Source organism: Brachyistius frenatus, unplaced genomic scaffold, assembly GCF_029030835.1.
Source record: "Brachyistius frenatus isolate BFR_SWC_R1_liver_20210118 unplaced genomic scaffold, ASM2903083v1 Contig_286, whole genome shotgun sequence".
Taxonomy (NCBI): domain Eukaryota; kingdom Metazoa; phylum Chordata; class Actinopteri; family Embiotocidae; genus Brachyistius; species Brachyistius frenatus.
The window spans coordinates 115,346-133,699 of record NW_027210885.1 but is presented as its reverse complement, the minus strand read 5'-3'; the positions used below and the strand labels follow the sequence as shown (position 1 = coordinate 133,699).

General features: G+C 43.9%; 1 protein-coding gene across 2 annotated transcripts; it reads right to left on the bottom strand.

The window, feature by feature from the left end:
* Window positions 1-15: 15 nt before the first annotated feature.
* LOC138635031 (formin-like) lies at window positions 16-17,448 on the bottom strand. 2 transcript variants are annotated; one of them, XM_069722339.1, is made up of 17 exons: window positions 15,794-17,448; window positions 15,430-15,541; window positions 13,520-13,581; window positions 12,111-12,814; window positions 11,648-11,789; window positions 10,856-10,943; window positions 10,201-10,262; window positions 10,025-10,113; window positions 9,795-9,924; window positions 9,528-9,674; window positions 8,599-8,658; window positions 8,121-8,241; window positions 3,888-3,980; window positions 2,307-2,358; window positions 1,032-1,181; window positions 542-623; window positions 16-268 (listed from the first exon to the last, which is right to left on the bottom strand). In XM_069722339.1, the coding sequence occupies exons 1-17, from the start codon at window positions 17,351-17,353 to the stop codon at window positions 224-226; spliced, it is 3,699 nt and encodes a 1,232-aa protein (XP_069578440.1). In that variant the 5' UTR covers window positions 17,354-17,448; the 3' UTR covers window positions 16-223. The 2 variants fall into 2 exon arrangements, with proteins under 2 accessions (XP_069578440.1, XP_069578441.1); XM_069722340.1 differs by lacking the exons at window positions 16-268; window positions 542-623; window positions 1,032-1,181; ... (2 more) ...; window positions 8,121-8,241; window positions 8,599-8,658 and having other exon boundaries at window positions 9,584-9,674; window positions 9,759-9,924.
* Between the last annotated feature and the right edge of the window lie 906 nt (window positions 17,449-18,354).

Below are 18,354 nucleotides of genomic sequence, written 5' to 3'. Positions count from 1 at the left end.
TGAAGCTAGATTTCAAATTTAAATACATTTTTGGTAGCAAGGTATACATAAAGCTGTCAATGGTTGAATAAAGTTACACAGAAGACACGTAAGAGTGAAAGACATGATAAATTTATCTTGTGTTCATCATGGAAAATGTTGCTTTGGTATCCTGGTCCACATCCAGTCTGATCCATCTCTGTGTGTGATTGTACATTTCAGAAGTTACTCTTTTTAGAGTCTCTTAGGTTGAAGACATGTTGGCTTCCTTCTGTCGCAGTCGCTCTTTCTGTTGAGAGCAAGTTATGATTGAAGTTACAGAGACGAGGACACTGCAGAGAACTTTATACTAATTCTATCAGAGCAGCATGACATACAGATTTGCATGTTCAGTTTGGATTTGATAATATTCTCGATAAGTTATTTTGGTTGTTTAAATATCAAATCCAAAATTAATTTCTGCATTTTGATGCTTTCAACTGGATGCTCGCATACTGATCTAGTAAATATCTGCTCATTAATCTCTCTGCTTCCTCAGTAAATCGACTGAATCCAGACTCACCAGGCTGTTGCCGTTGATCTTTCTCGTCTCCACCTTCTTCTCTCCTGTGATCCTCTTCACTGACAGCTGGGCCTCTTTTAACCTGCGACATTTTTTCGAGGTAATTGGTTTGATTAAACTAAAGCAGCAAGAAAAAAAACATATCTCAGAGCCAAGAGTTAGTCCATAAATTTGGGCCAAAATCAACTTCAATAAAGCTGATTTCAAGCTGACAGGGGCAATATTTCAAAATAATTAAACTTGCAGGTGTTTGTTACTGATGACTAAATGGGTACACGTGGGGAAAAGACAAGCTGACTGCAACCTTTAAAATTGTTTTTTTATTTATTACGCCACTTGAGACGGTCCAGGGCATCTAATCAGGACTAATTCTTATCCCATTCTTCAGCACTTAACCCTGTTTTCAGCATTAAAACTGAGCACAACCAAATTTTAAAAAGAGTGATTTAGACAAATACACACATATAAACAGAGTTTTTACTTAGTGTACCTCTCTTTCGAGATGTTCTTGTTCTCCTTCTTCCACCTGGCCTTGAAGTCGGCACAGAACTCAAACCAGAACATGAAGAAGTGACCCGTGGTCACCTCCTTCTCTCCCATCCGGGGCTTCAGTCCGAAGTACAGAGCCAAGTCCTGAAAACTGAAAGATAGCATAAACAAAGAGGAGAATAATTAATTAATTTGGGGTTTAATTTGCTTCTCAACAAGAAGAAGTGTGAGATCTTCTGCCACCAGCAGCTGGCTTCAGTTCATCATTGCGTCGATCACAGTTTAACTAACATTGTTCCATCTGGCCATTTCGTCTGATTGATCGCTTACTCTGCAAACACTGACGGATATCTTTATCTGCTCTCCAGATGCCCTTGTTGGAGCTCTGTCTCTAGGTACTCTTTAGTGATTATTGATTTGTGATTTGTCAATGTAATTTTACTTCGGGCAGTTTAATTGATGAGAAAACAGTGCTGCTGGCCATAGAAGCTGCCAGGAGCTAATGTGTTGCTGCTCATGCAATCCTCTATATAACTGTTACTGTCGGGATATTTGTGATGCATTTCACATTTTTCACTTTTACTGTTGTGGTAAATACATTTACTACATTAAATGATTGTGTGACTTGATGTTATTATTTCCCTGGCGATACTTTGTTTTTGGCACAAGGAACAATGTCATATATTTGACTCTCTATACTCTTTAGTGGATCCAGCTTCAAAGAAGCAAAGTAAATGACCATAAAAAGCTTCAAAATGAACCAAATGAGATGCAAAACAATGTGTGCAAAAAGACCAGGAAATGACTGAAAGACGATACTAAAGGATCAAAAAGCTTTAAAACCACCGAGACGAGATGCAAAACAACTAGAGAGAACTGCAAAACAATTCAAAAGAGCCATGAAACGACCAAAAAGCGATCTATAAGTATCTTAAACTACTTACTAAAGGCAGAGTCCTGCTCAACCTTTTAACCGTTACAAGTGTATCTAACTAGGATTACTGCATGGCTGTGCATCGGCATGCATAACGAGGAAGGAGGAGGTTTATAAAGACATGACAATGAGCCTAAACTAAAACTAACAGGTGGATAAAAGTTGAATTTGAGATCCTCATTTATAGTATCTAAAAGTTTTTCGAATATCAAGGACTGATCTAAATATTTCTATCGATGTCTTTTTTTTGCTTGCTCGGGCTGATGCTGAACTTTATGACCATGTTTAGATCAAAGTCCGGTGTGTTGCACATAAAAGGACTGCACAGTTTAATTCTCCCACCTTCTTTGTGCAGTTGTCAGCTGGTAGGAAGCTTCTGCGTGCTCCTTTCGTGCTGCAGAGAAGAAGAACAGACAGGGAAATGGTTAATTTGACAGACCCCTTAAAAAAATAAAACACAGACTACATTTTGAAGAGTCATAATTCCTGTGGAGAGTGTTGATATAAATACTTGTAGGGACACAATGAGAACCTTTTGTATGATGATGACCTGGCCTAATGGTGCCAGACGACCATTTGGTCTCTTCAAAACAGCCATTACACGCTCAGTTATTCAACAATGGTGCCATTCTTGCTGCCACTTTCAAATTGCAACGCCATTATGACAAAATAACAGCTACGCTACGTGTTATCTGTGTCCATCTCTCTGAAACCAGTCAGACCTCAGAAAAATATCCAAAACCACAAATTCTGAAGAAGGCAGATTTTTCCTCTTCTCTTTTATTATTTCACAACTTTAGACCCAGTAGAGAAAATGTTTTGGAATGAAGATGATTGTCTTAAAAAACACTTTAAATCTTGTTTTATTTCACATCTACAGTATTTTAAATGGAAGAAAATGTTTTAAATGAACTTCACATGTTCCAAATAACCAAAAAATGGCAGAAATCCTGCACAGAGTTCGCTTGTCTGTATTGGTTTCATACTGAGGAAAATAAATGGGATACGAGAGACAAAATATCCAACATCAATGGATACAAGGTCATCTGAGTAGACCAAAGTTGAACTGCTCTTTCAGAAACATTTTGGATTTTTATTTCAAAGCTTGGATGTGACAGCTTTCGAAAGGGTGGAAACCGTGACGATGCTCAAAACAAGAAACCAATTTAGCACAATGAATGTTCACCATAGAGATGGATCAATATCAGAGTCTTTCTCAGCATGGGATGGCTGAGTAAGAAGGATGAATATTTTTGCGGTGACAGAGAGCCTGTGTGTCCCGGGCAGCCAGGAGTCGCTCCGCCATTGCCAAATCTGTCTGATCCCTATCTGAGTGTCTAGCCGTTACTCTCAATCCATCCTATCTCCCTCAAACACACACAGATACAAAAGACACTCTGTGAAAAAGGAACATTTTCAAGCCAGTAAAAGGATGGAGACTGAAGGTACGGAGGGGTTACTGAACAGGCCTGCTGGGCTTCTGGAAACGTTTCCAAAAAGCGACAGGCTCACCTCGTAGAGACACAAAATGTGATGTATAATGACAACAAACATATGCAAAATGACCAGAAAGACATCTCTTTCTCTAATGTAGGAGGTGTGGGGGGCCTTCGATATGTCTGCACTCAGGGGCCCATTGTCTTATTATCTTTTTATGACTACAAATGATGAAATTATTTAAAAAAAAAAAAAAAAAGGAGGAATCATGGTGACAGAAGGTCCAGAAGAGCAGACAGGTTGTTAAATGCAGGTTTGCTTTCATATATTCACCGCGGGGGAGGATGCTTGAGGATTTCAGGATATATACGGCGTGAACTAAGTTTGGATCGATAAGTCCTTAAGAAGATTTCAAAATAAAACTCTAACATTTAATCGATTTTCAGAAGTTTTGCAGCTGTACAGAATGTAACCGTGGTTACTCACCACTGAGAACAAAAGCCTCCATCTTGTCCTTAAACGGCTGAAGGTGTTCTTCAGGAGAGTCGCAGCAAACTCTCTGTACGTCTTTCTCACATCCTGGATGACAGAAACGACACAAAGACTTGGCAATTAGAAGAGAGAGGAGAGAAGTGCAGCTGTGGACAAACATGTAACACTCCGTCATCATGAACATGCAGGTGATGGATTTGTCTGTGGATTGTTGGCAATAATAAGAACAGGAAACATGAGCAGCGATGACGACCACATAAAGGACATTTCAAGAAACAGCCGGGGAAGATTTGGGGAACTTTGGAGCAAAATATACCTGCTGTCTCCTTCTCAATTATTCCTCATCAACACTGAATGGACAACAACCAACACTCTCTGAAGAAATGTGTTTACATGCAGTATAACTGGGGGGTCTTCAACATACTGACATCTTTCATGTTACATTACATCCTTAACTGCAAAATGCTTGAATGATACTTTGTCATTTTGGGCTGTAGATTTTTATTTATGTGTTTATATTTGACCATGAGCAAGTTTTGAGTTTGGGAGTATTGAAAGTTTTTTCTGTGTTGATGTGATGCCGAAAAAAAAATGTATGGTCGCAATTGTTAAGTTATTTTTGTCATTATTAGTGAAAAAGGCCAAGTTTAATGCTGCGTTGCAGTGATTTTAAGTTGTGACTCTGAAGGTGCAGTTACTGAATTACGACACAAGGGGGAGTATCTGCAACTGAGCGCGAGTTGTGGTGAAGCTGCGCGAGACTTCCGCTCCTCAGACGAAGAAGAAGGAACACGTCTGACGTCTCTTTTCTGTCGCTTCCCGAAACAAAACAGGTCAGTAATGATTGTTATATCATCACAATGTAATTGTAAGTAGTTTAAGAGTCTTTTCTGTGTTGTTTCAACAAGGTTTTCTGTCGAAAATAGTTGGTTTGGTCTGATTTAGAAACGTATCTGTCCACCACAATGGAGTCCCGGTTAAACTGTGTTTTTCCGCGGGTTTGTACACGAGGCCTCCAGCTGTAATGTCAGCGGTGTGATTTTATTTTACCAGAGTTTGTTTAAATGAAAAGAGAGAAAACTGAGATAAAAAAAAACAACAACTTCTGTTTCATAAAGACGGAGAACAGCCAAAACAGGACTTATCTTCTGCTTTTGCTGGCAACTCCTGTTTGAGGCCTGTAACATTTGAAACCAGTATTTAAGATGTAAATCGATGTCATCTTTTTTTTTTTTTGCCTTGAATTGAAGAATTTCAAGAAATAACACGAGTACAGGGTTTCTGCAGGGTTCACAAAGTCAAATTTAAGACTCTTAAAGACCCTTTTAAAACCACGAAACAGGCAATTTTGCTTGTACTGGCGGTAAACCCGAGAATCGAAGTAACTAAAACGATTTAATTAACACAACGCGGTCTCAGATAAGCCATTAAAAAAAACAACAACAACGAAGCTCCCATTTCAACAAAAGATAAAGACACTTTGTCCATCGCGAGCCGACGACAACCCGCAACCTACAACCGGCGTTGCTCTGGAGACGTTTGGAGACAATTCAAGGCGTTTTAGGACTTTTTCGGTTTCGGACCGACTCTGAACGAAACGCGTATCCAGACCATTTCCCCGGTTAAACCAGCTCCACCTGCGCCCGAGCGGGGAGGTTATCGGCGCGGTATCCTCTTTCGGCTATCACTTATTGAGATTCGCCCTGAGATGGCGGCTGTGAACTCGGCTCCCTCTCCATCTCCGTCTCCCTCTCCATCTCCGTCTCCAGTCCTGCCGCTCTGCGTCCAATCAGTGGATCAGAGGAGCCAGTCTGCGGAGCCAGTCATAATAGAGGCTGCGGAGGGAGCCGAGCCCCCCCCCACCCCGCCCCTCCTCCCCACCTCCTGCCCCGATGCTCGATCAACATCTCCCAGATAAGATTACAAAAGAATACTGTTTTCATTGGGGGGGGATTTGTGTAAACTGTGGAGGCGGGTATCTCTCCCTCTGCATTGTGTGGGAAGCCTTTTTCTTTCTTTCTTTTCTTTTTTTCTTTTTTTTTTTTGTGCTCGTTTCAGACCGAAGAGGGGTTCGCCGAACCTTCGCGTAAACGCCAGCCCGGCCGACGGCGAAGGGCGCGCTGCTTTCAGACGTGAGGGCTGCGATTACACAAACTGCGCCGGAGGCGACGGTTTTGGGGGGAGGGGGGGATAAACGCTCTTTCTTGAAGAAGAGGTTTTCTTAAGGGGTTTTACGATGATGCGTCTGGACGTCCGAAATCACGTCTTCCGTCAGATCCCACGGTAAACACGAATCCGTCGGGAGAAACCAAACACGGACTGCAGGACAAAAGCAAAAGCAAGAACGTCTTCAGCAAGGAAACACAACATCTTCGCAGCCCGCAACGCTCATTTAAAATAGCACAAAAGCAAAAATAAAGAAGGTCTTGATAATAAGAGACACGACACGCCAGCAGCTCTGTGAGGCTTTCTGCAGGGACGGAGGTACTGAAAGCTAAACATAAATCGACTCAGCTCGGTGTTATTAGTTTTGCAGATATTTGCTCATAAAACCAAAATACTGGATGCCAATCCTCCCCGGAGGAACAGACACATCATTTGAGATGTTTCGCTACAGGAAAAGTTCAGGGGTGCCGGGAGGGTTCATCGCCTGGCGACCGTGACCATTTTTTTGCAATGTTTCCTGACGAAGCATCCACTCGCTGTCGAGATATTTCAGTTTGGATCCAAGAGGAGCGACACCGGAACGGAGCCGCAATGCGAACATGGCTAAAAACATAACGGATAAAGGATTTAAATGTTTGGAGCACACTGCGCTTCTGGAAACTTTAACATTGCCGGTGACTATTTTAAAGCCCGTTGTATTGGGATTAAGGGAAACGTCTGAGAGACATTTATCTAAAAACGACTCGACACCTGAAGAGGCAAGTGAAAAATATTTCTGCCGATTTTTCTTCTTCAGTGAATAAGCTCAATATAATATCATCTGGTCTCAACATGGATGACTCGAGAGAAACTGAAGCTTCAATAAACAGAAACACGTCGGACGCAACCAAACCAAACGCGAAACACGGGGAGAGCGATGAACGACAAAAAGCCGCGCTCCGAAGGAGTCGTGAGGGCGGTTCAAACGGGGAAGAACAAAAGGAACCTGCGACCCAGATTGCACGGTGGTTTGGGTAGACGGCCCGATAAGACAGAGCTGCGTTGAGAGCTAAAGAAAGCTATCTGCGGCACACATCTGGGTGGTGCGGCGGGGGTGGAGGGGGGGGGGGGGCACCACGCTAGAGGCCCAGGTGATACGGCCGAGCGGGTTAAGGATCCGTGCATCTCTGCAGAGATTCCCTGCCGATACCGCCGGGGTCTGGAGATTACGTAAGTGGGGGAGCTACGGAGTCCCTCCGCCGGCGACGGGGCCACAAAGGCACAACGATGGGAGATCTGATGGGCGGCAGGATTAGGAGCTGGATCTGGAAGGCGCCAGGCCAGTATCAGCAGCCAGCGAGACTCCTGCTGGTCTCCGAAACGCACGGACTCAAACATGCGCCGGGACACAACAATGAAACTCGCGCGCAGCGCCCCGGTGAGCGTCGAGTGGCTCGCAGCCCACTGGCGCGAGGTCATATGGGCACACTTAGGGAGCGAGAAGAGACGGCAAGAAGGATAAGAAAGGACGAGAGGAAATCTTTTGTTCTGGAGGTTTAGTTAACATGAATGCGGTCGAACAGGCAGGCCTGTAGCGCTGAGTATAAACAGTGACTCAATGGCTGGGGCCAGTGATGGGAAACCAGGGTGGTGAGTGTTTTTTTGGGAGGAGGAGGTGGTGGTGGTGGTGGTGGTGGTGGTGGTGGGCGGGGGAGGGGAGGAGGGCGTCTAGGGGAAAAGCGATGCCAGACTGGGCTAGAGGTTTTTGGTCTGTGGGAAAACCTCCGGAGAGCAGCGCAAAATCCCAGCGATAGAGTTACACAGGCTGGCTTCGGTTTTCAAACAAAAAAAACAAAACCACACAACAAAATGACCGCAAGTTGAGGCTGTTCCCAGTCAGCCAGTCGGACGGAGGCTGAGGCTCGCCGTCTGTCTGCTCGCAGTGGAAGTCGCGTCGTGGGGAATGTGTGCAAACCTTTGAATATTGTCAACCAAGAAAGGAGGAGGGGGTGTGTTACTTTATCCTGGAGTTTATTTTAATATCCTCAGACTAAAGGAGGTGGTGCGGCGGGCGTCACCTACTTGTCAGATCTTGTCCGAGCTGTCTCACGTCTCTGGTGAGGTCATCGAACTTGACCTGCGCAGCCAGGAAGACGTCCTGAGGTTCAGGAAGGGGGAACGTGCTCTTGTCTGAACCGGCGTTCTGTCGAAATACAACAAAAGACAAGTGAAACATGTTCAGTGTCTAATCGATTTGAAATCCTCCTCAAACGACGACAAACGTAAACCTTTTCTAGGTTTGTGTTTGTGTATTTTATGTCCATCTGGAGTCTGATGAAGACACAGTAGCGTGGACACGTTTGTCTGTTTTAAGGCTCGCGTTCTTTTGGTGTCACAATTATTGGCTTTTAAAACGCACTCGCAGGTTGTTGTTCTTTCTCCTCGAACTTGATAAATAAATACCAATAACATTCAAATCCTCATGAGAAAACAATATAAATACGTCAGTTTCAAGTAAGATACAGAAAACAACAACAACAGCTTTGTGTTTTTTGGATACCTTGTCCACATTGTGCAGGTAGTACGACACCACGAAGTCCACCAGGCTGATCCGATTGTCCTGACAAGACGACATCAGTAAGTTTGTACCTTCGTTAAAACCATTTGATCAGATGTATTTTCTCTAAAAGAAACTTCTCTTTTCATCAGACTGAATCTGAGGTGCAAAATGATTCAATTAAAGATGCTGATGAGCTCATTTAGTTGACCTTTCTGTTAGTTGGTGTGTAACAACAAGCTTAAGTGGGCTCTTTTGCCCAGCGTTTTGTCTCTCAGGGGAGACACTGAAGCCCTGTGATTGGTGGAGGCTGTTGCAAAAACTTCTGCCATCTACTCTGTAGATTTTTACTTACAAAATATGTAAAAAAAATAATAAAAATAAATAAATAATGCAATTAGATTTATTATTCTCCTAAAAAATAAATGTTGATGATGATGCATCAAAAATATGGCAGCACAGCGCTCCTTTTTGATAATTTTTTTGGCATCAATAAACAAAACATTTTACATAGAAGTGATTATTTTTCTTTGATTTTCCCTGAGTATGGAAAGATCATTCATCATTCATCATTCAGCCCTGAAACCAAACCTTTGCCCTCTTGCCCGTTATTACCACCATCACGGATAGAAAAAAAAAAAAATGACTAAATGACTTCTAAGTGAATAAATCAGTCCTGTCGGAATATTCTTGCGTTCCTCTCCACCTACACGGCATTAGTTTGTTATTTATTTGGGATACGCTGCACCTGCTCTGCGTTCTCGCGTCCTTTAAGTCCACCATCGCGTCAGATTACACTTTCATTAGTGACAAAGCTTGCATGCTTCGCTGCTTCCCAAAGAAAAACGTCTGAATTGAATCGCGAAGTGCCGAAGTTGCGATGGAAGGCGGAGAACAGAGCGACAGCACCTCGTTGGGAATGGAGGCCGTACCCTGCTCTTCACGTCCTTCAGTTTCGGGAGGATTTCCAGGCCGAAGCCGTCGGCCTGGCCCCTGGTGCTGCTGCCTCCGTTCATGTGGTTGCCCAGAGCCAGCACCAGTCCCATCATCCGCCTGACGCTGTCGCCCTCCAGCAGAGCCTGAAAGCAGCGAACACAACACACGCTTAACTGATTTTTTTTTTTTTTTTTTTTTTTTTTTTTATAAGGCTGATATTCCCTCACATCTCGTGGATATCCCTCGATTTACATCCCCGGTACCTCGGAGACGGAGGAGACCGTGTTGAGCTTGCGTTGAATGGAGGCGATCCCATCGACGAAGGCCGACTGGAAGATGATGCAGCGCGCTCGGCCCGCGAAGTCCGGGATCTGAGACAGCTCGTACAGGAACCTGTTCACAAAGAGTCCGTAGACATATTATCATCCATCCCTTTTAAAAGCGCTGCCGGTGGTGAAGTGTGACACTTCCTCCTATAAACTGAGACACTGACTGTTCGGGTTTGTCCAGCAGCTTAACGTCCTCTTCCTCTGACGTCTCGTAGTGTTTCTTGATCGTCTCCAGCTCCTCGGGCTGCGCTCTCTGACACGGAGACAATCAAATATTAATACGAGATTCATCATTGAATACTTGTTGTCATACTGCGGCAGAGTGAGCTGCAATACCTACATTTTCATACAGAGCTTCGATGGTCTCCAGGTCCACCACGGAGTGACTCACCGTCAGGACGGCTCACATTTGAACAACAGATTAAACAGTTAAAAGGGCGGCATGGTAAAAAAAAAAAAAGAAGCTGTGATTAATATACAAGCTGTTTTAATATTCACACTAGTTGGTTTTTATTTAGGTAGGATTTGACTGGAAATCATAAACTGCTCAGAGACGTGAAAATCAATGTATGAATGGTCTAAACTGTCCTGCGGGCAACAAAATCCAGAACTGCTCACTCGGCTTTATTCAGAGACATTTCTCCAACGATTGATCGCCTATTGCAGGAACAACTGTGACTGTGGCACTTTGATCAGTGTCAAAATATTTGTATTATGATACTTGTGATACTATATATATATATATGACTTAAACTCAGCTGTCTTGGATTTGACGATGTAGTTCGGCTGTATTTTTATGTTTGAAATGAAAGATAAAGTACAAAATGTAAATGTTTCAAGAACACAGTGATCCTGTAACGTGGCCTGAAATCAGAGTCTCTGTGTGGTAATAACCTAATGTTTTTTTTTTTTTATTTTGACATGAGACCCACTATTCCCAATGTTGACCTATGCGGTTACCTAGCAACACATCTGAACGAACGGCGTGCCCTCACCTTGTTGAATGTCCTTCATCTCCAGGTGGAGGCTCGATATGAGGATGCCCACGGCCTGAGAGCGCTTACCCTCCAGCAGCTTAATGATCTAAAACACACACACACACACACGGTTACCGTGGCGACGTCACCATTAGAAACCATTAGCGAGTCATTAGTGGAGAGTCTATTGTGAAAATGGAGCAAAACAAACAAAAGGTCATATTACGTTTGGTCTGAGTGCTTTTGATGTTGACATGTTGGAACGAACGAAATCTTCTGTCATTTTATTCTATTTGAATTTGACTTTAATTGTCCATTAAATGTTTTACAACAGTGAGTCTTATGCACATCACTGTCCAGCACGTTCTTCCATACAGATACACTCGATCGCTTTGGCAACACAAATCCAATCTTGGTGAATAATTGCAGTTGGAGGACGTCGAAATTTCCGCATTAACAAGGAAACCGAGCGAAGGGAAAATATTCCTCTACTGTACGGAAAGTAAATAAATCACAACTGTGAGTTCAATATAGCACGTCTAAATTGACTTAAAAAAAGAAGAGAAATAAACAAAATGAAACACTGTGAAAAGGACATTAACTGAAACATGGAGGGATTTTGCTTTTCATAAATTTTTTTTTTTTTTAAATCTCAGACTCCACCTGTAATTTTTAATGCTCCTTTAAGTCTGTAAAGATCAGCAGTCCGTAAACGGCATCAGCCCCCTCTAGTGGACGAATGACATTAAATTGATTATCTGCTCCAGAAGCTGAACTGTGTTTCACACGATGTTGAAGTTCATTTCTCACCTTCCTGGCTTTTGCTTTCTTCTCGTAGGCCTCCGACAGCGGCTTCCTCTTGGTCTGTGTGCTGGTTTTGGCGAACAGATCCTCAAACTCTCGGGTGTTGATGATGTTTGGTTCTTCTAAGACGTTCCACAGTGTTTTGTTGCTAGTGGAGAAAAAAAAAATAGAACGTTTAACTAGTGTGTCACATTTACTGATAGATACACAGATAGTTAGATAGATAAATACTTTGGCCAGAGGTGATTGGTTTCTTGATATGATGCAAATATAGGCATTTTTCTATTAAAGCAGGGAGTTGCGAAGATTTTATTTAGTTGCGTTTGTGCCATTATGTTGGAGTCCAATGGAGAGTTTTAGTGCAACCAGTGATTCATCTGCACATTGTGCAAAATGTCATAAAAGCAGTGTTTGATTTTAAATACGCTGCTGTGCTCTGGAGTGAATATTTTTTGGGCGGTGAACCTACTTGGTGTCCTGGACCTGGATCCTGGTCCAGTACAGAGGCTTCATGGGGCAGGAGGGCTCCACTGCAGGTTTCCTGGGAGGTTTATCAACCATGAATCCCCCAAACAGAGGCGGAGGAGGTGGAGGGAGAGCGAAGCCTGGCATGGAAGGAGGAGGAGGAGGAGGGGGTGGAGGTGGAGGGCCATTTGATGGCTGCATGTGGTTTACATTTGGTGGAGGAGGTGGCGGAGGAGGAGGAGGTGGAGGAGGAGGAGGAGGGGAAAGAGAGTCTGGTTTGGCTGTCTGGGAGGAGGCTGATCGAGGGAGCGAGTCTCCAGCAGGAAGAGTTTGAAATGATGTCACAGGAGACGAGGAGGGAGAGGACGGATCGTTCCTCTGACCAGCCAGGCTGAGGCTGATGGAGGCCAGGTCCAGCTTCCTGGGCGTCACCTTCTGCAGCTGAGGGCTCGTGCAGGCTCTCCCCGTACCGTCACCATCCCCAGCAGCTTTGACGAAGGTCTGTCTGTCCGTCTGGATGCAGACGGTGCGGAAGGACTTGTGCGAAGAGTCGTCTGCCGTGGACACGGCAGCGTCTCGGAGCTGTCCTTGACAGCGCGTCCCGACCTGAGAGAGTTTGGCCTGCAGCTCGGCCAGAGTGAACGCCAGACGGGCGACATTGTCCCGGTTCTCCACCTTCAGTCTGGAGAGTTCCAGGCCATAGTCCTCCTGAAAACAATGTTGGTCAAAAGGTTTATCTCCCGTCTGTGTGCCTGATTTATTTGAATTGCATTTAAGTTGCCGAGCTAAGCATCTCTCTGAATGATAATGAAACGTGTGACTTCCCAAATCTTATCTTTCGCTGAGATTGCATTTGGGCATATTGCTGCCATGAAGATGTTTAGCAGGTATTTTCACCTGTCAGCTTGCTAACATAAAAAAAAAAAAAAAAAAAAAATCCAGCTGTGGCTGATGATGTCATCAACTTTGCAGGTATTTGGTGGTAAATCAAAGCATTGTACGATCAAATTTGGAGCCACTGAAGGAAAACTAAAGATGTTTTCAGTCTTATTACAGTTCATCCTGTGAGGGGCCTGAATGTTTCAAATTCATGGAAATCCATCCGGATGTTTCAATCCCGTCACAGATGTCACCCTCGTGGTGGCGCTAAAGGAAGATATCTCCAGTAGGATTCATCCTCTGAGGACCACAAATTTCACATTTTACGGTAATCCGTGCAAAAAAAAACAAAAACCAAACGTTATATATTCCCCTAAAAGTTTTACAAATACATGCCCTCAGAGGACCACGACTATCCGTACAAAAACTTCAATCCCTGTGCCGGTTGTTGAGATATTTCTGGCACTTAGCAGTATTAATAAACAGCACATGTCACCATACAGCGGTTCAGCACTTCGCTTTCTTCCCACCGACCTGCAGCTTCTCCAGCTCCTCTTTGCATTCTCTCTTCAGCTGCAGGAGGGCCGCCTGGTGCTCTGAGAGGAAACGGAGCAGAACATCAACCAGACGGAAACCTTTTACGACAGCGTTGCGTTCTTCCTGGTACCGCAGCAGATGTTCGTGATCACCGCCGTGGTGCCCCAGCGTGTGTTTTTTGTGCACCGAGTACATCGGCGACGTGGCGGGTTACAAGCCGCAGACGGAAAAAAAAAAAAAAATCTGAACCGCCACGAGACACTTGAGAACTGTGACTTATTTTGCATGACAAATTACCAAAAAAAAAAAAAAATAATAATGTCGTCCTGCTGCTGGAGGCAGAGGGCTGTTTGAGGATGTCATTACTTTTTACATCAAAAAGAACGATTCGCGGTTTTACCAGGCGATGGCAGCAGAGCCTCAAATGTGACCTCGGATGTAACAAGCCAGAGGTCAAAGGTTATATTTGGCTGCCGTCTTGAGCAAACTACTTAAGCAAACATTTATCTCCTAATGGATGACTGAAGGTACTGAACAGTCTGCGAGAAACGATATCGACTGTGACCTTTCTGCCCGTGTTTACAGGAAGTGTGTTTCCAGGGATGAGGGGCGTGTAGACACGAAGCACACGGTTTTATCGCTGCTCAAACAACCTCGGATAATCCCACCGATTAACAGACGTCAACATTTTACAAGGAATGCTGGGACATTTTTTATCAACCCGTCCGCTGAAATACCAACAGATGTTCACCAACCTAGTTTTAGTGCAAAGTTTAAATAAAAGTGCTGCTGACGACTGATTTCTCTGGATTATTACAGCCACAAATGTTTAGACGTCTGACGCACTGAATGTAAGTGAGTAAGAAGGGAAATAAACAGCAGTGGAGACGTCATCAGTCAGCTGAGCTCCACAACAGTAAGAGGCCACGGCGGGTCTGCTTTTGTATCGTGACACTTTTATGTTTTGTTTTTCCCAGAAAAATGTCATTTTAATTGAATTTTTCATTTATTTTCTGCTGCCGAGTTGAGCGGTGTGTTTTTTTTTGTACTTTAAATGACCAGGAATTCATGCAAAACTAATCCTATTTCACATACTCAAAATGAAAAGTACAAATTTGATGCAGCAGATACATGTACATAGCTCTCTGAAGTCTGACTTCTTCTTTGACATCTATTTGATCTTCTTGCAAACGCATCAAATATTAACAGGCGGCACTATAACTGCCAATAACACAAGGAAAGGCCTTTTATTACATTGGAATTTAAAGCTGCTATTTGCCAAATTGTTTTGTGATTTTACTGTAAATCATTGTGGTGGGAAAAGCTTTTGTTTCGGCATTTAATTGCCTGTTGGATGCAGTACAACCACTAGGTGTCACCGAAGCTGGAAAAAGAAGAACGGCGTCACGTGTAAACTGCAGAGTGCAGTCGGTTAAACACTTCCACAGGTGGAGTCCCGCAGACTGTGGACACTGGACAGGGTGGAGCTGTGTTTACCTCGTGATGTCACAGAGCACACACCACCTCTCCGTATCCGTCAGGAATATTCACAGTGCAGTGTTGCACGCAATTATAGCATTTCTATGTGGATGTTTTAAGTTTCATCTTACAGGGAGAAGACGCAAGTCTTTCAGTGCATTTAGCAGATGTACCCCGAATTTCTGCAATTTCTTTTTTAACTCTAAAGATCTGATTGGCATCCGAGAGCTAAAACAACATGAACAAATTTAACAAATTCATATTTTGTCTTTTTTTTTATATATATATACATATTTTAAACTGCATATTTTGGAAACTCACTAATTGATGTTTTACTTCGGTTTGCGGTTCTAAAACATGGTTAAATATAATTGATTTTCATATTCTTATAACTTTAATATTAATGTCTATTCATTAGTATAAATTACCTGCTTCAGTATACTTCAACCCAACTTCTTTTTCCTCCTTAAGAGGCGGCCAGACCGCTTGTAGACGACCAGGAGTTCGCTCCTCTCCGTCTCCTGCGGTGGACGCCTCGGACTGAGGGGACAGACATCGAGATTTTTAACATCATTAATATTACTTCTGCACATCCGGCCATTCACAGGACTCCAGGTGTGACTGTTCAACATAATCAAAAAAACAAAAACAAACAAACATGGCTCTGATTAGCTTCTGTCAATACTTTTTATACGATTTGTGTGTAAAACACAGTAAACACGGCTCACAGATGGAACCAGTTTGATCAATACTCTTAGATCTGATGCTCCCTTATGATCATGTGATGCGTACTTGGTCATCAGGTGGTTCCTTCTGCTCTGGTGTCTTATTGGAGGTTCTCTCAAAAAGCAATGTCAGCACATCTTTGTCGGCTCGTATCCTCTTCCTGATTGCCTCCAGGTCGACCTTGTCCGCTGGATCCTTTTTCGAAGGCTTTGGGGTGAAGAAAGCCTTGAAGGCATCGAACGCTGCCTCGGCACTTGACACGGAAGATTTTGTGGACTTAAATGACTCTGAACCCTCTGCCTCTTCTTCCGTTCCAAACTCTTTCTTCTCACCCTCTTCATTTCCATTCACTCTGCTTTCATCCTGGTTCCCCTCAGCCTCGAACTCTTTCTTCTCACTTTCTTCATTTCCATTCACTCTGCTTTCATCCTGGTTCCCCTCAGCCTCGAACTCTTTCTTCTCACTTTCTTCATTTCCATTCACTCTGCTTTCATCCTGGTTCCCCTCAGCCTCAAACACCTTCTTCTCTTCCTTCTCATCTCCTCTCTTTTCCCGACTCAGAAACTGGGAGATCTGGTCCAGGAAGCTCCCCTGGACCTTAGCGTCCCCCTGCTTGTCGGTGAAAACCTCCCCCCTCGCTCCCTCAGTGGATGGTTTAGTCTGGGCCACGGTGTTGTGCTCGGGCCCACAGACTCCCTTCCTCAGGACCCTCAGGCCGCTGAAGAGTGCCGGGAGCTGGATCTGCTTATCGGAGGGGGAGCTGGGGAAGAAGGTGGATTTGGTGAAGGTGGATCCAGGTGGAGGATTCGCAGCTCGGGCCACAGATGTTATGGTGATATTTGGTGAGGTGGCACTTGGGCTGGGACGATGGTTGGTTTCTGCGAGAGACTCTGGAAACACATCTCTTTTCTCCTCTTCTTCATCTTCATCCAGCGTTGGCTGCTCTTGGACAGCAGGTCCCGTCCAAGTCATAGTTATTACAACATGTTTGGTTTTGCTTTTTGGAGATTTCTCAGGCTCAAAACACGCCTCGGATTTCGTACCCGTGACAATGTCTTCCGGGCGGCGTGCACTTTCATCTCCGTTTCTTACATCCTGGTCGGTTTCTTTCGTGTCGTCCTGCTCGATGCTGATTGGTGCAGCACAGTCACAGTCTGCCTTCGTGCGGTCAGTTGAAATGTGTTGACATTTTGGCTGCAGAGCTTCATTCAAGGCACATTCATCCAATGAGTCCTCTAAAATGTGACAACCCTCTTTGCTGTAGCCATTAACTTTGTGTTCATCTGGCATTTTATTCTGGCCATGATTTGTGGCAAAGCTCTGCTCCTCTTCAGAATTTACAGCCACGCTTTGCAGCTCTGTGAGGCTGAAAGTTTTCCTCTTCTCCTCTGTTGCGTCTGAGTAATTTCCTTCTTCCCTCAAACTTAAATGTTCTACTGACTTAGAGGTGTTTTTGCCCTCATGAGGTAATATAACATACGAAAAGGAATCTGTAGCGTGTTCAAGATTAAAGTTCAGATCCCCATTTTTCTTTGGCTCAACACTCAGTTCTTCCTGCATTATGTCCTCATTTTGTTCCTCTGGTAAAGTCCTGAAGAATTTCAGGATGGCTTTTGGCTGCTCCATTTTTGTTGCAAGTCAGAGGCGCTCATAAAGTAATCCAGAACGGAGTGAAAAGGAAGCTCTTGGAAAAACTTTCCCCACAATAATGTGGTTATGTCTCATATTTGAGAGTTAAGTGCAACATCGTTCTGTCTTGTATTAAAATAATGAGAGCGTAAATCATGTTAAATTATCCGCACAGCAGGCATAAATGTCTCTAAGTGGTTCCAGTTTCATGCCGTAAACAAATGAAGTCAATAAAGTCTTATCATGTCCGAAAAAGTCCAACCTGTTTGAGCTCCAGTTTGTTGAAAAGGAACAGATTTTCTCCTTTCAGACTTTCACCGGTTCCCTCATGTCTTACCAGAGAGCTAATTTTCCAAACCTAGAACTGGAAGCAGCAGTTAGTTATTCAGAGCAGCCAATGACAGGAGAGAAATCCACAAAGTCATGGAAAAGTGAAGGTTTCCAAATCCAGCTGCTGTTGGCCGGAGTGACTCATCTCAGCCACAGTTAAAGTCACAGCCAAGTTGCAGCTTCAGCTTCTGATTCGTGGCTCCTTCTCCCTCCGGCTCCTCTCTACCTGCTGTAGTAGTTATCCGAGCAGCATCTTGTATGTCATCCTGCAGATTGTCACGAAGTAATTGGAAGCAGATGGCGTTTCCAGCCGCTGTTTCTGACAACTCCCTGACATCCGTGATCTTTAACGCCAAGGAAGCCACCCAGGACAGATGGAGGAGCGCCACACCCAAAGCTGAAGGAGGGTAAATAAAACTGCCAGGGATCACTTGCTAAACATTTGGCCTTTAAATCCACCGTCGCAGGGAGGTCTCTCGGCTCCACTGAAGGTACTGAGTGACGCCCGGCTAATCTGGCCGGTTTAGTGGATCCGACCCCACCTACACCGTTTAATCAGATCACACTGGATCTAATATACACCATCAATCAACACAGTGGATTGCTCAGATTATTAGGAAAATAAAAGTTAAACTAGTGACATTGTTAGCGGCTTTAAGTTCATTTTC

Bases quoted from the DNA above. Each gene is read 5' to 3' on its own strand.
- LOC138635031 (XM_069722339.1), bottom strand. From the start codon at position 17,353: ATGGAGCAGCCAAAAGCCATCCTGAAATTCTTCAGGACTTTACCAGAG. The intron at 9,925-10,024 runs GTCAGTGTCTCA...CTTTGTGAACAG, and splicing joins CTGCTGGACAAACCCGAACA to GTTCCTGTACGAGCTGTCTC. The intron at 624-1,031 runs GTACACTAAGTA...AAAATGTCGCAG, and splicing joins AAGAACATCTCGAAAGAGAG to GTTAAAAGAGGCCCAGCTGT.